The 14,255-nt window shown below is 35.3% G+C and overlaps 2 protein-coding genes across 2 annotated transcripts; one reads left to right on the forward strand and one right to left on the reverse strand.

Annotated features, from left to right (window-relative positions):
• The first annotated feature begins 8,617 nt into the window (after nt 1–8,617).
• Nucleotides 8,618–9,732, forward strand: LOC110785528 (uncharacterized). The gene has a single exon (XM_021989978.2). It carries the CDS (start codon nt 8,679–8,681, stop codon nt 9,429–9,431), a length of 753 nt encoding a protein of 250 aa, XP_021845670.1. The 5' UTR covers nt 8,618–8,678; the 3' UTR covers nt 9,432–9,732.
• A 222-nt stretch (nt 9,733–9,954) lies between these two features.
• Nucleotides 9,955–13,885, reverse strand: LOC110785584 (DNA-dependent metalloprotease WSS1). Its single transcript, XM_021990047.2, has 5 exons — nt 13,727–13,885; nt 11,849–12,045; nt 11,565–11,760; nt 10,444–10,917; nt 9,955–10,267 (listed from the first exon to the last, which is right to left on the reverse strand). Exons 2-5 carry the CDS (start codon nt 12,007–12,009, stop codon nt 10,124–10,126), a joined length of 975 nt encoding a protein of 324 aa, XP_021845739.1. The 5' UTR covers nt 12,010–12,045; nt 13,727–13,885; the 3' UTR covers nt 9,955–10,123.
• Nucleotides 13,886–14,255: the final 370 nt, after the last annotated feature.

Consider the following 14,255-nt stretch of genomic DNA (forward strand, 5'->3'; position numbering starts at 1 on the left):
TGAAACTAAGGTATGTTCCAAAGCTCATGAACCAGTGAAAAAACATGAATCTTGGCACAAAGATTTGCCTCCAAACTCAAGATTTTCACATCATGAATCCAAGTTGAAATCGAGGTTGTGATAAAAATGTATGTGTTATTGAACTTGATTTCTTAGTTTCTTTACCATTCGGACAATAAGAAAATTAAGGTGTTAGCTTTAGATTGATTACTTCAGCTTCACTTACATAAGATCCCTTTGAAAATGGGGTTTTTTGGCCTTTTGCTCAGCTAAAGTGCATTGTCTTTACTGGATGAGGCCTGAACTTATTGGATCATAATTGAAACTTACTGAGTGTTGTATCGGAGCCTCAGATGGAAATTTCCTCCCATAATATTAGAAATTGTTTGGGACTCTTACATATGTGGATTCATGGGTGTGGATGATGATTTTGAAAGAAAACTCATGACAAAAATGATATGAAATTAACAAAACAATAGAAAAACTACAATAAATAGTCAGAAAAGGGGTTTTTATAAGCAAACAATAAGCAACGGCTAATTTTCAAACATAAAAACTAGCCGCTGAGCATCAAAATGGGTAATTTTAAGTTATGTGTATTTGGTGAATTAAGTTTCAGAATAGGGGTATTATATGAAATAAGTAATAAAATAGGGGTATTTGGTGAATTTAAAAATTAGGCTAACGGAGGACTAACGGCGCGTCATTAGTAAGGGTATTTTGGGTATTAAGTCATTTGTGAGGGGCATTTGGTGAATTTCTGAAAGTCGAGGGGCATTTGGTGAATTACGCCATAATTCGGGGGTATTTCATGAAAAATCCGTTGTTTTAATTATTTATTTAGGGAAAATTAAATCACTTGGTGTTGATGAACTCATTTACGAAATATATTTTATTTAATTAACTTTTCTGTAAATTATTATGAAATTATTAATAGTATTACATAAAAATATTTACGGAGTAGTAATAATCGTGCGTTGCACGGGTACTAAACTAGTTAAAAATTATAAAAACATTCCAAAACGAGATTCTGCAAACTTCACCATAACAATAATTAAAAATTATTAAAACCTTCCACCGCATATTTCATTTTGTATTAGAGAGGCTGTTGATTTAGCTATTCCTTCCTGATATATAAATATTATAAAAATTCAGATACTAGTGGAAATAAGTAAGTACCCATTCGAGGTCAGTTTCATAAATGTAACTGAATGTATGAATATTCTCGAGCAGAAAGGATATATCGTCTGGAACACAGCGAGAGATAATTATCTTGGTTGTGTATACTGCTTCTGGTCAATGCTCATTACCTATAAGGGCCAAAAGTTCTAAATAACATAAAAACCAAGAATTACTGAAGAACAAGAATCGAAATGCAGAAATGCAGCATGAAACTTATAAACAGTACAAACTACAACATCACTTTATTCAATTTTTTTAAAATATATTTTGACCTGAAACCTTATTCAACTAATATGTATTAGAATAAAAGAAAGTGAATCTGATAGCTAAAATGGTAAGTCTTTTATTCCAATTCTTAGTGGTCAATTTAAACTCTACTGGATGATTCCAAATCAATAATGGTTATTACCGAATAGTACAAATTATATAGCATAAAACGTAATTAAATAGACTTTTAATATATACCTTTAACCTCAATTTTATTCATTTAAGTTCAAATTTTATTCACTTAATATCAAGTTTTATCATTTACGGAGTAATTCCCTTTTTTCGTCCCCTTTTTTATTTCTACATTTTTTTCAATTTATCTTACCGATTTAATTACGAAAATGAGCCAGTACACCAAATTTTACCCGTCCGACATAAAAATAGAAGATATACTTGATACACACATGAAAACACATTCTAATACTAATACTGATGCCATGGCCACTCAGATAGTCACACTCAATCCATCTTCAATTCGCTTGACATGCATGAAATACGGTACTATCACTAGTATATCAACTATATCAACCATGTTTAGGAAGAATGACTCCAATAATAAACTATATCAACTATGAAATCCAAAGTTTGGGTTACGTGATCTGATGGTTAGACTATATCAACTATGTTTAGGAAGAATGACTTCAGTAATAAAGTATACATTTGATCTACTTTCCATTGAAGGGTGCATACGGAATTGTATGATACATCGAAGGGCCTAATTATCGTTTGTACGCATATTTACCTTCAAGTCCAAACTTGATCATTGAAAATATATTTGCATTTATCATACATTTTTGCACCAATCTTTTACATAAACCTATTTACATAACATATTTTTCGTCTTGGGGGACCGTGTGCGCCAGCGCACGGGCCGACAACTAGTATGTACAAAATTTGAAAATTTGACGGGGGCCTAGGCCCCCCTAGGCCCTAGTGGGCTAGCTAGTGTACCTTTGTCCCTGACTGCGGTGCCATAAAGGTACAGTTACAGATATATGATTTTAGAGGTTATTTAGATATGTATGTTTGTAAATTATAATTTAAAACAACCTCGGTAAATATATAGGTGCTATCCCTAGAAACATCTAGTAACTAAAATGTCTAAAATTATCTACATAAATATCTAGTAGCTAAAAATATCCAGTAGCAATAACAATCTAGATGAAAGGAGTAGAAGAATCTAGAGCATATTAGAAAATGTAAGGTCACCTGCCTAGTAGGGATGGGCATGGGCCGGATCTGATCCAGGTCTGGTGAGACCCATACCCATATTTTTTAGGCGGGCCCAGACACGCCCCAGTTTCATTGGGTTTGAATTTTTCAGACCCATACCTAGATCCAATGGGGTCTCGGTTTAAAAATGGGTCTAGTGTTATTTTTTTAATTTTAATATTGTTGCCTTAGAAATATCCCGCGCCATTAATTTAACCGTCATATACCATCACATATTCACATTTGATACATAAAATATCACAATTCGTAAATTAGTGCCAAAATACTAATGCATGCATGTATCTAATTAGACTATTTCTAATTTCTAATAATTGACCGGGTCCATGGGCCGGATCTAGGTCTGAGAATATTAGACCCAGCCAATTTTTAAACACATGGATCCAAATCCGCCCCAAATCCATTGGGTCTCAAATAATTTGACCCAGACCTTAAAAATGGGCCGGATCCAACCGGGTCCTGGACCATGCCCATCCCTACTGCCTAGTGATTTTTGTTAAATACGGGTCTAGGCCGCACCTGTCATCAAGAGAGAGAACACACTTAACAAATTCAAAGGAGGTTCCACCTTAAAACCATAGCCCCTTGGCCTTATTAAGTGATTAACTCTCTTCTCTTTTGTCAATGTGGGTCAGATCTTAACACTAGAGTGTCTTTATCACTCTCCCTCACATGGATCCCGTTCAATCAGTTGGCCCAGAATACAGTACAGTAAGGTCCCAGCTGTGGGTCTGGCTCTGATACCATGTTAAATACGGGTCTGGGCCGCACCCGTCATCAAGAGAGAGAACACACTTAACAGGTTCAAAGGAGGTTCCACCTTAAAACCATATGGCAATAAGGGGAGTAGCCCCTTGGCCTTATTAAGTGATTAACTCTCTTCTCTTTTGTCAATATGGGACTCTCACACGTGATGTTTCATGGGTCAGATCTTAACAATTTTAGCTACAGTTGAGGTCTTCTGCTTATGCAATTAGAAAGGGTGATTTCTTCTAGTGTATAAGCTTAAAAGATGATAATTATACCTGAATTTCGCATAATATAAGAATCGAAACCAGCCTATAGGAATCCTCTTGTTAGGAATAGTACGAGATAACAATATAGACAAAAGACACACAAGATTAATAACGTGGTATACCCACGTCCCAACTTGTATTATTAATCAAAACTGTTATTAATAATACAATCAATCAACCTCACAGGTTTTTCTCTCAAACTTTGCTCAAGCTCATGATCTCAAGCATATCAATTATAATGGTATATAAATCCCTATTTATATACCCGAACTTCCTAACCCTAGCCCTAGTATTAGGAAACACAATATTACTAGAATATTACAATTTAGGAGAAACCAATATACTAACAAGTCTATCCCTAAAATACAACTCATAAAATAGGAATACAATAACATAATATATCTCCTAAATAAATATCTAGTAATACACCATAACTGAAACTCATTGCCATATTGGGTTTAATATTAACAATTCCTCCCCTTCAACCCAATATGGCCACAACCGATTTAACAGTCACTATTGAAACACCGTCGTCCATCCGACAATGCCTCCCCTCGAACAAGAACATCTCCATCTAACACAAATAGATTTCTTTTATTCTTCCAACCTTTGAGTATCACCAAACCCTTTTTAGTGACCTCCAAACTACTGTTTTTCACCATAACAGTATAACCCTAACCATCTAATCTACCCAATGAAATTAGATTCCGTTCTAACTTTGGTACGTACCTCACTTCCGCTAACTTTCGAACACGACCATTGCAAAGTTTTACCACAACCTCACCAATGCCGTCAACTTTTACCTTCTTACCATCCGGCAAAGTAACCATCTTCCCTTCACACTCTTCATAGGATGAGAACCATTCCCTCCTAGCACATATGTGATGAGAACTTCCCGAGTCAAACCCCAACTGTCTTTTGGCCCCTTATCTTCTTGCATCAAAAGAGCATCACCAACATCATCATCATCTCCTTCCGCATACGAAACACGTCCCTTCTCGCGAGTTTTCTTCAACTCCTTCAAGTCTTATTTTGCTTTAGGACACATAGTTTGTATATGACCCAACTCTCCACAATAGAAACACTTAATATTAGGGTTATGTTTCTTACCAAATTTCTTTCTCTTGTCACGTGCATCTACCACGAATGCTCCTCCATCCGATGAGTCATTAGATCCTTGCTTCATCAATTTTTCGTTCTCTAGAAGAACAACAATAGTCTATTCCAAAGCCAACTTCGTTTTCCCTACCAACAAAGAAGTAATCACAGTATTATACTCCCTCCATTCCTTTTTGTTCTTCTCATTTCCTTTTTTGGCATTTCTTTTTGTTCTACCCACACTGAATCTTTACTATTTTTAGCCATTGTTTTTTTACCAATTTACCCTAAGATTCCCCATTATTTACCAAAAAACCCTAAGATTCTACCCTTTTTTCACCCTCTTTTTCCCCACCACCCTTATTTAATTATTTAACCATTCCCCATACCCCAAACCCACTCCCCGTCCCTTTCACCATCTCACCTCTTTCTGATTTCTCTCTCTCTCTCTCTCTCTCTCTCTCTCTCTCTCTCTCTCTCTCTCTCTCTCTCTCTCTCTCTCTCTCTCTCTCTCTCTCTCTCTCTCTTCATTTTCTTACTCTCTCAGTCTCTCTCTTCATTCTCTTACTCCGTTTCTCTCCGCCTCTAACGTTTTTCACTCTTTCTCCTCCAAAACAACTCTCCGTTCTTCAGATCTAGAAACGAGATCGACACCACCACCGCAACCAAACCTCCACCGCATGTATTATGGCTTTAGATGGTGAAATTCGACCATAAAAACTCTAGATCTAGAGTTTTCATGGTCGAATTTGACCTCTAAATCCACAAAATCGTGAGTGATACTAAGGATCAAGTGGGTATTAATTTATTTTTGTGTGTTTTTTTGTCGATTTTTTTGGGTGATTTTTGTCGAAAATTTGGGTTGATTTTGGTCGTTATTTTGGCTGATTTTTTGGGTTAAATTTGGTCAAATTTGGTGGTTGATTTTGGGTATAATTTTCTCGAAATTCAAGGTTTAATTTTCTGTTTTTTGGTCGAATTTCTGGGTTTTATTTTCTCGAATGTGGTCGAATTTCTTGGTGTAATTTTGCTCCATTTTTTTGGGTAGATTTTTGGCAATTTTTTTGGATCGAAATTTGGTGGATTTTGGTCGAATTCTGGGTTGTCATTTGTTGATTTTTTTGGGTTGATTTTGGCGATTTTCTGGGTTGATTTTTGGGTTCATAAAATTATTTTTGGGTTAATAAATTATTTTTGGGTTGATTTTTGGGTCGATTTTTTGCCTTGATCTTGGTCGAATTTTCTGGGTTGATTTTTGTTGATTTTGGTCGAATTTCTTGTCGAATTTTGGGGTTGATTTGGTCGATTTTTTGCCTTGATCTTGTTGAATTTTTGGGTTGATTTGGTTGATTTTTTGTCGATTTTTTGGTTTGAATTTTCTGGGTTTGTCAATTTTTTGGGTATTTTGGTATTCTGGGCTTGTCGATTTTCTGGGTTTGTCGATTTTCTTGGTTTTTTTGGTTTGGTTTGTCGATTTCCTGGGTTTTTTTTGGTTAATTTTCTTGATTTTTCTGGTTTGATTTTTCTTGATTTTTTTGTTCGAAATTTGGTTGATTGTTCTGGTTTGAATTTAATATGTTTTTTTGGTTATTAATAATAAAATATCTCCCACTTATCTTATTTCTTTAATATTTTCTCTCTCCTTACTTTATTTTAAATATATAATCTCTTACAACCAATCATTATTCTTACACCCAATCATTACTCATATCCCGATACAAACCAAGATTCCAGTTTTTTTAAACCACACCCAACATTCTTTAGGGGTAGAACAAAAGGGAATGGAGGGAGTACTTCTTTGGTAGAGACACAAGTAGAAGAATAGCTTTGTCCTCATCCTTTAATTTTTCATCCAAATTATTAAGTTGGTTTATCAAGCCATTGAAACGATTCAGATGATCTCTCAAATCTCCATCTTCTTCCATCTCGAGTCTGAACAAATCTTTCTTGAGAAATAACTTGTTGGCCAAAGACTTTGACTGATATTTCTTTGTCAACTTTTCCCACAAACTTTTAGGGTTATCTTCCTCACGAACATCATACTTAATTTCCGGTGCAAGGGCCAACCGGATTGTCGATGCCGCACGTAACTTCATGTCTTCCCACTTTGCCTTTTCTATTTCGGTAGGCTTCTTGTCTTCAAGGGTTCCATACAACCCTTGTTGGATTAGGAGATATTTCACCGTGCTCTGTCATAAGGCAAAATTGTTCCTTCCATTGAACAATTGAATCTCGAACATTTCACCAAATTTCTCCATCACGAACCTTTGCTCTGATACCACTTGTTAGGAATAGTACGAGATAACAATCTAGACAAAGCACACACAATATTAATAACGTGGTATACCCACGTCCCAACTTGTATTATTAATCAAAACTGTTATTAATAATACAATCAATCAACCTCACAGGTGTTTCTCTCAAACTTTGCTCAAGCTCAGGATCTCAAGCATATCAATAATAATGGTATATAAATCCCCATTTATATACCCCAACTTCCTAACCCTAGCCATAGTATTAGGAAACACAATATTACTAGAATATTACAATTCAGGAGAAACCAATATACTAACAAATTTATCCCTAAAATACAAATCGTAAAATAGGAGTACAATAACATAATATATCTCCTAAATAAATATCTAGTAATATACCATAACTGAAACTCATTGCCATATTGGGTTTAATATTAACACCTCTGAAATCAAATAAGAAGTATAGAAACTGGTGATCAAGCATGTTCATAAAATCACGAGGAATTATCTTTAGGTATTGTACACGCCAACTTATTTAAGAGTCTTCGAAATAAGGTAAATTTGTCAAAAAGGAACTTTAATAACCAAAATTTTGCGAGGAATGACCTTATATATATATATATATATATATATATATATATATATATATATATATATATATATATATATATATATATATATATATATATTTATATTTATTTTTTTGAGAAATTACACCTTAGTGTAACTTTTTTTTGCGAAAGACAACATAAGAGAAGTTTCCGACATTGACTGAGCTTTTCAGGCCATTGACTTGCACGTGAACAACACGTGTGGCTTAAGTTGGCTAAATACTCTCATTTTCCCGAGTCTTGAATTTTCAAACTTGAATTTTTTTTTCGATCTTTTTTTTTTCAACTTTAGGTTTTAAAGCTTAGAATTTTGGAGGAAAATTGGGTGTGGTTAGCAAAATAAAACCATACGTACTGCCCACGTGCAAGTCAATGGTCGAAAAAATTCAGTCAATGCCGGAAACTTCCCTTTGGTTGTCTTTACCAAAAAAAATTATATTAAGGTGTCATTTCAGTATTTCCCAAAAAAATTATATAAGATCCTTTGTCGCAAAATTTGAGCTATAAAAGATCATTTCTCGCAAATTTGCCCCGAAATAATTATCAAATTAATTTGCAAACCGACATACAGAGTACTCCGTAGTAGTTAAACAAGACCGTTTGGAGGAAAGTACTTGTAATGTACTCCCTCTGTTCCTAAATGTTCTATCAATTTCAATTTGACAGATTTACCAATGCACATTTTACATCATTAATATCTCTAATTACGTGTTATTAAAAATTATAAAATTTCATATTGTCAAAATGCTCATTGAGACGAATCAAACAAGACTCCACATGACTATATTTTTTTTATCTTATATATTGGTAGTAATTCAAGAGATTCTCTTCCATTGTGAATAATGTCAAGATTCCAAATAAATAGAACATTAAGGGACGGAGGGAGTAATTTGGAACCGGTAGAATTCAAAATTATGCTTGACTTTGACTTTCCTCAAGATAAGGCATCCAACAATCTAACATTATCCACACTTCCAACACAAAGTTTATCACTCTTTGATTTCTTTAGTTCATCATTCATGGCTTCTTTTCTTGGCCACAACTCTTTACAAACATTCCTCAAATCATCCAACATCCTATTCTCCCAAAAGCCCAAAACCTTAATCACCTATGCATCATCATCATCATTCCCAGCAAGAGACAAAATCATAGACTTTGGTAAATTCAAAGGAAGAATGCTAGGAACTCTACCTTCAACCTACCTAAAATGGGTGTCCAACAATCTCAGAGCAAGGGACTTTGAAGAGTGGGCTAAGTTAGCTGATCAAGTACTCGAAGACCATGTATACAAAGACCGTATAGAGTGGGAGTATGCTGAAAAGCTTCTCAATGGAGATGTCTTAACCGCTAATTCTAAGTCTGAAGGTGTGGTTGCTGAACTGCTTGATATAAGTCAGAGGTTTGGGTGGGATAATGATGATAAAGTTGGGTGGAGTAAGATTGATTATCAGCTTCTTGGAACCTCTAAAGGGAAGAGGATACCAAGGTTGAAGGAGAGGAATGATGGAGAGTTGCAGAATTTGAAGAGAGAAAAAGCTGACAGGAGTAGAGAGGTTGGTGTGAGGGATAAGAGAGTTGAGAGAAGAGAGAGGTTGAGGATTCAGAGAGGGTTGTTAAGCATGAATAATGATCATAATAATAGGTTTAACAATGTGGTTAAGGAAGGAGATGTGGGAAAAGAGAGTTCTGATCAAAATGCAGGGGTTTACAGTCCATTTCCTGGAAGAGAAACACTCCTAAGAAATGCTCTTAATCGGCGAAGAATTGTTTAGAGGTGGTACATGGATTGTTCGGGTTTAATTAGTTTAGTTTGAGTAATTTGATTCAGTTTTACTTTTTATTTAGGTAGGATCATATTCGAGTGTGTCATGATCGATCAATGTTAGTCCCGTGATTTTTTGAGTCAAGTAGTTTTGGACCTGGTAATTGGGTGCGGGTTAGTTTTGCCAAGTCAATATTTGATAGACAAGCTATAACTCTTCCAAGATTTTGTGTTAAGAGCATAATTTCAGCAAACTCACTGCTATTTATTATTTTAGTGTATGAAATTTACAAACCATAGTTTGAATAATACATACTTCCTCCGTCTTTTAATACTCACAACGTTTGGACTTTTGCCACTATTCATAAAATCTACTTTGACTATTCGTAGTGTTTTTTATATAAGATAAAACATAGTCATGTGTGATCTTGTTAGATTCGTCTCAATGTGTATTTTCAAAATATCAACTTTTTATAATTTTTGCATAAAGAGAATTTAATATATAAATGATCAAAGTTGTGCATCGGCATGCGTGAAACTAACAAACGTTGCGAGTATTAAAAGACGGAGGAAGTATAAGCAAATAGCCTTACAAATTGGTTATGTACAAAGGATACTTTATCAGTTTTCTGTATGTAGAAGTATAACTTTTTCTGTGAGAGACATATCAAGTGCCAACCTGAGGTGTGTGACCATATATGATTATCTCAATTCTTCACAAGCTGAACATCTTTGTAGTTCACTGTCGTTGATCAGGGTACAGAATTTACACGACCAGGTGCTGAAACTCGGACTTTCTTCCTTGATTCTTGGTGTTTCGCATGCTTCACATGCAAGCGCTAGTTGCTGAAAATCAGTCATCAAACATAGTTTTTGTAAGGCTTATATGTAATTGAAACATCAACATCGGCATAAATCATATGAGCATAACGTTACGCATACTGCATATGGAACTTATAACAGTAGATGGCAAAATCTAGCTTACAGTGTTCGTTAAGGATTCTTAGAATTTAGAGGTTTACCTCATTGATCAATGTACAGACAGAGCATTGCCATGTTTCCTGACTTTGTGGCAGAGATTGCAGACTTGATATGATATTTCGAGATTGTAGGCTCGAGATGGGATTTCGAGATTGTAGAGTACTCGAGATGGGATTTCGAGATTCCATTGAGGAGGATGCATTATTACTTGTTTCCTGTCCATGGGTCTCCAAGGATTTGGTCCCACACCATAATTCATCACGACGTCTTCTTTCTGCAACAATGGCAGCAGCTTGAACTGGGTTGAGGTTAGCCTTACTAGAATCACCACCTGTGTTCCCCGTTCCTGATGGCAGCAAAGTTCCTCGATTTGCTCTTCTTTCAGCAGGTTTCAATGCTTTTTGATGGAGAAAAGGCAAAGGACCAGGTTGTGAGGATCCACCCATAGGTTTTTCTGATAGATCAAGTTCCATTCCAATGCCTTTAACTCCTTTTGCCATTAGCTCTTCATACTCCTAGAGATAGATCGAATATGGAAAAACTCTAAGTCATTTCACGTGGTAGAAGCAGTTTCCAGTTTTTTGTTGCCAGTTTTCAAAATATCAACATGATTACTATAAATATGCTTATTTTTTAGTTCATCATTCAATCTAAATCATATGACTTACAAAAACAATAACCGGAAACTGACAGTGATGCCAAACGAGCCCAAAATATCAAATTTCATCAACAAGATGTTGAATAGAAGTTCCGAATGCAAATCAAACTTATGAATGGTTTGATGATAGCCACTGCATATTTCTGTCCTGTTAATAGTTGCTGATGCAGATAATCTACTATGAACAACAGATAATTTTGGTTTTGCTGAATATGCAGACCTCACAATTGGAGTGACAACGAAAAAAAGTTACGTTTAAACTAAAATCCGGCAGAATAGAATTTGGAGACACCACAGATTTAAATGAGTACAATATTAGACCAGAAAAGTTCGAAGGGATAACAGCATACGTTCAGTCATTATATGTTACGGCTGAAATGGACAACTTTTGCCAAAACAGAAAAGTAAAGAGGAGAAATTCAATTAAATCAGCCCAAAGAATCAAGTGTAAGCAGAAAAGATGTTCACGAAAGTACCAAATCAAGCAAAACAACAACAGCTAACCTGTTTAAGTTCATCCAAGAGTTTGTAGAAATCAGCATTATGGGGACCATGTTTGTTGTGGCAAAGCTCATGCAGCATAGTATCAATAATTTCTTCATCAGGGAAAAAATCCCACTGTTTTTCTGGCCTCCGTAACCGTATCTTAATCTCTGCACCTCCATCTATGTTCAATCCCATGTGGGATGGATTAGATGGGCTGTGATTGGTACATTAATTACTAACCTTATCAGAAAAATAATGTTAATAAAACTAAGGTTAAGTAGAAAACATGTGCATTTGTATACCTGAATTCAGAAAGGGTCCGAACTTTCAATTTACGGTTACGCATGATTGGCAGCACCTGTGTTGCCACATTCTCCAGAATTTTCCGAGCCTCATTTACACCAGTCGTCTTGAGAGGCTTAACTTCCCAGACCTTGTTAAGCTCATTCAGGTCTATTTGCATGGCTTTGGTTAAAAACGCAGCTGGCAGGATTGTTATCTGAAGAAATTAAAGACTACAATGATGAGTGATAGAGTATGAAACTAATCTTAGGGCTTCAATCATCAACTTAAGCTTTTGGTTGAGTTGATCATTTGATATGGTATTAGAACCAGCGTGGCACAAAGATCACGGATTCAAATCTCATCCACACCTCCTTTTCAAGTGGAAAATTTAGCGCTGGTATAGGGAGGCCCATTATTGACCAAACTATGCTAAGGTAAACTAGAATATTTGCAAAATATATTCTTGACTTAATTATTTTTGATTAAATAATTACATATTCTATCAGCAACCACACTTCAAGCCCAAAAGGGGCCTCATGTGAGGGGACGTGATAGAGTATAAAACTAATCTTGGGGCTTCAACCATCAACTTAAGCTCAGCTGACGTGACCCATTCTCTCCATGACTTGACTGAAATGGCCCTAATTTCTAAACTTCTAGTTAATATGGAGGTTATTATCATTAAACAGCAAAAAACAGCAATAATTTCGTCGCTGCAATACAAAATTGAGGTTCCAATATACATAAAAGCTCCTAAAATGTTCATAAAAAACTTATGTGGAAAGAGTAAGGGCTACAATCCTGAAAATTTGTATCAGATCGTGTCCACAAGACCATAAGTAATCCAAAAAGGCAGTCTGTTACGATAAGGAAAGTTATGTTATGGAAAGTCCCATTTGTGTTATGGAAAGACATCAACCTGATGAACTGGAACTTGCCTTCATACACCCTAATATATCCTCAATACATTCACACGAATGACTCTTAGGGGTGACATCAATTTTTTTGGGTGTAACACCCGGTTTACCCTTAGGGCTAATCCGAATTCGGGGCGAGTTCTGAGTGGATAGGTTTCAGTCCTCTCCCGATTGTTGTTGTTGGGGGATCGAACACGGGTCCTCCCTACCAAATTCAGCCTCAATCACCGCTGAACCAACAAGCAATTGGTTTAGGGGTGACATCATGCCTGTTCGTGTGCCCAACCCCGTCCCTTTGAGATTAAGGCTAGGTATTGTTGTAGTTGTCATGAATCTGATACACTAAAAGGGGTTGTGCAACATAAAACATCTAGCAAAGTCCCAATATTCTTTCTTTTTTGCAAAAGTAATACTCATCCTTGTTCATTATTTTAGGCATTCCTATCTCTCTAAAATTTCCTCAAATTCTTCATATTCCTGCATTTTCTGGGGGAAACAGCCAATTCTTGATTGAATTTTGTGAAGTTGGAAACTGGTACAAAACCCCATTTTAAAAGAACTCCAATCAAAATCCCCAGATGTTGATTTTAATGTTATTAGGAAAACACAAATGATGATTAAACCCAAATGAAAAAAATTGCACAATACCCAAATGAAAAAAAATTGCAAAATGGTCAAACCAATTCAAATTACAAACTTCTGATGACTCAAAACAACAGGTACTTCATATTTGACATCAATTTGATGCTTTTCTATATAAAAAGATTCAAACTTTAACTAATTACTTTCTAGTAATGACTAAAATTTTGTTTATTTTAACATTATTTTACACAAGGAAAGGAAAGGAAAGTGATTTATCATTTATGTATAATCAAGCAAACATCCATAGTTGAGTAAAAAGCTCTGAAATCACAGCTGGAAAAAACACAAGATTGCTTAACCCAATTCAGTTCGTAGGGATGGGAGTAGAATACATACCTGAAACAGAAGCTGAAGCAGAAGAAAATTGAAGATTGTGTTGTGTTTGGCCTTTGGCTAATTGGCTTACCAAACAAGAAAAATGAATGATTTGTTTGAAGGTTGGACTACCAACCTATAAGAGGAATATCAGAATATGGCCAATTAGGCAGATTGTAATAATATAAAATAATCCCTTTCTTAAGAATCTTGCCAAGTGTCATTTTGCGTTTTTGGGTTTTGAATTTTTCTATAGGCAATTTTTGTCTTTTACTGGTTTAAGCTTTTGATATTTTGCATATTAGACATTAGAGTATGATTTATTGAATAATATCTTTAGGCTTAGATTATCCCAAGTCTAAAGTGGAGTTTTGGAGTAAAGTCTTCACCCAAATTATTGGGATACATGTCATGAGGTGGTTTTGGAAATTCAAGACACTAACTCCACGTTTTTCTCCAACTAAATCAAATAACGACACATCGTCTATTTAATTATGTGTGTTTAGGAGTTAGGTGAGTATGAGGATAATATGTAATTAGAATTTTATGT

The sequence above is a fragment of the Spinacia oleracea genome, chromosome 1, assembly GCF_020520425.1.
Source record: "Spinacia oleracea cultivar Varoflay chromosome 1, BTI_SOV_V1, whole genome shotgun sequence".
In the NCBI taxonomy this organism is placed as follows: Eukaryota; Viridiplantae; Streptophyta; class Magnoliopsida; order Caryophyllales; family Amaranthaceae; genus Spinacia; species Spinacia oleracea.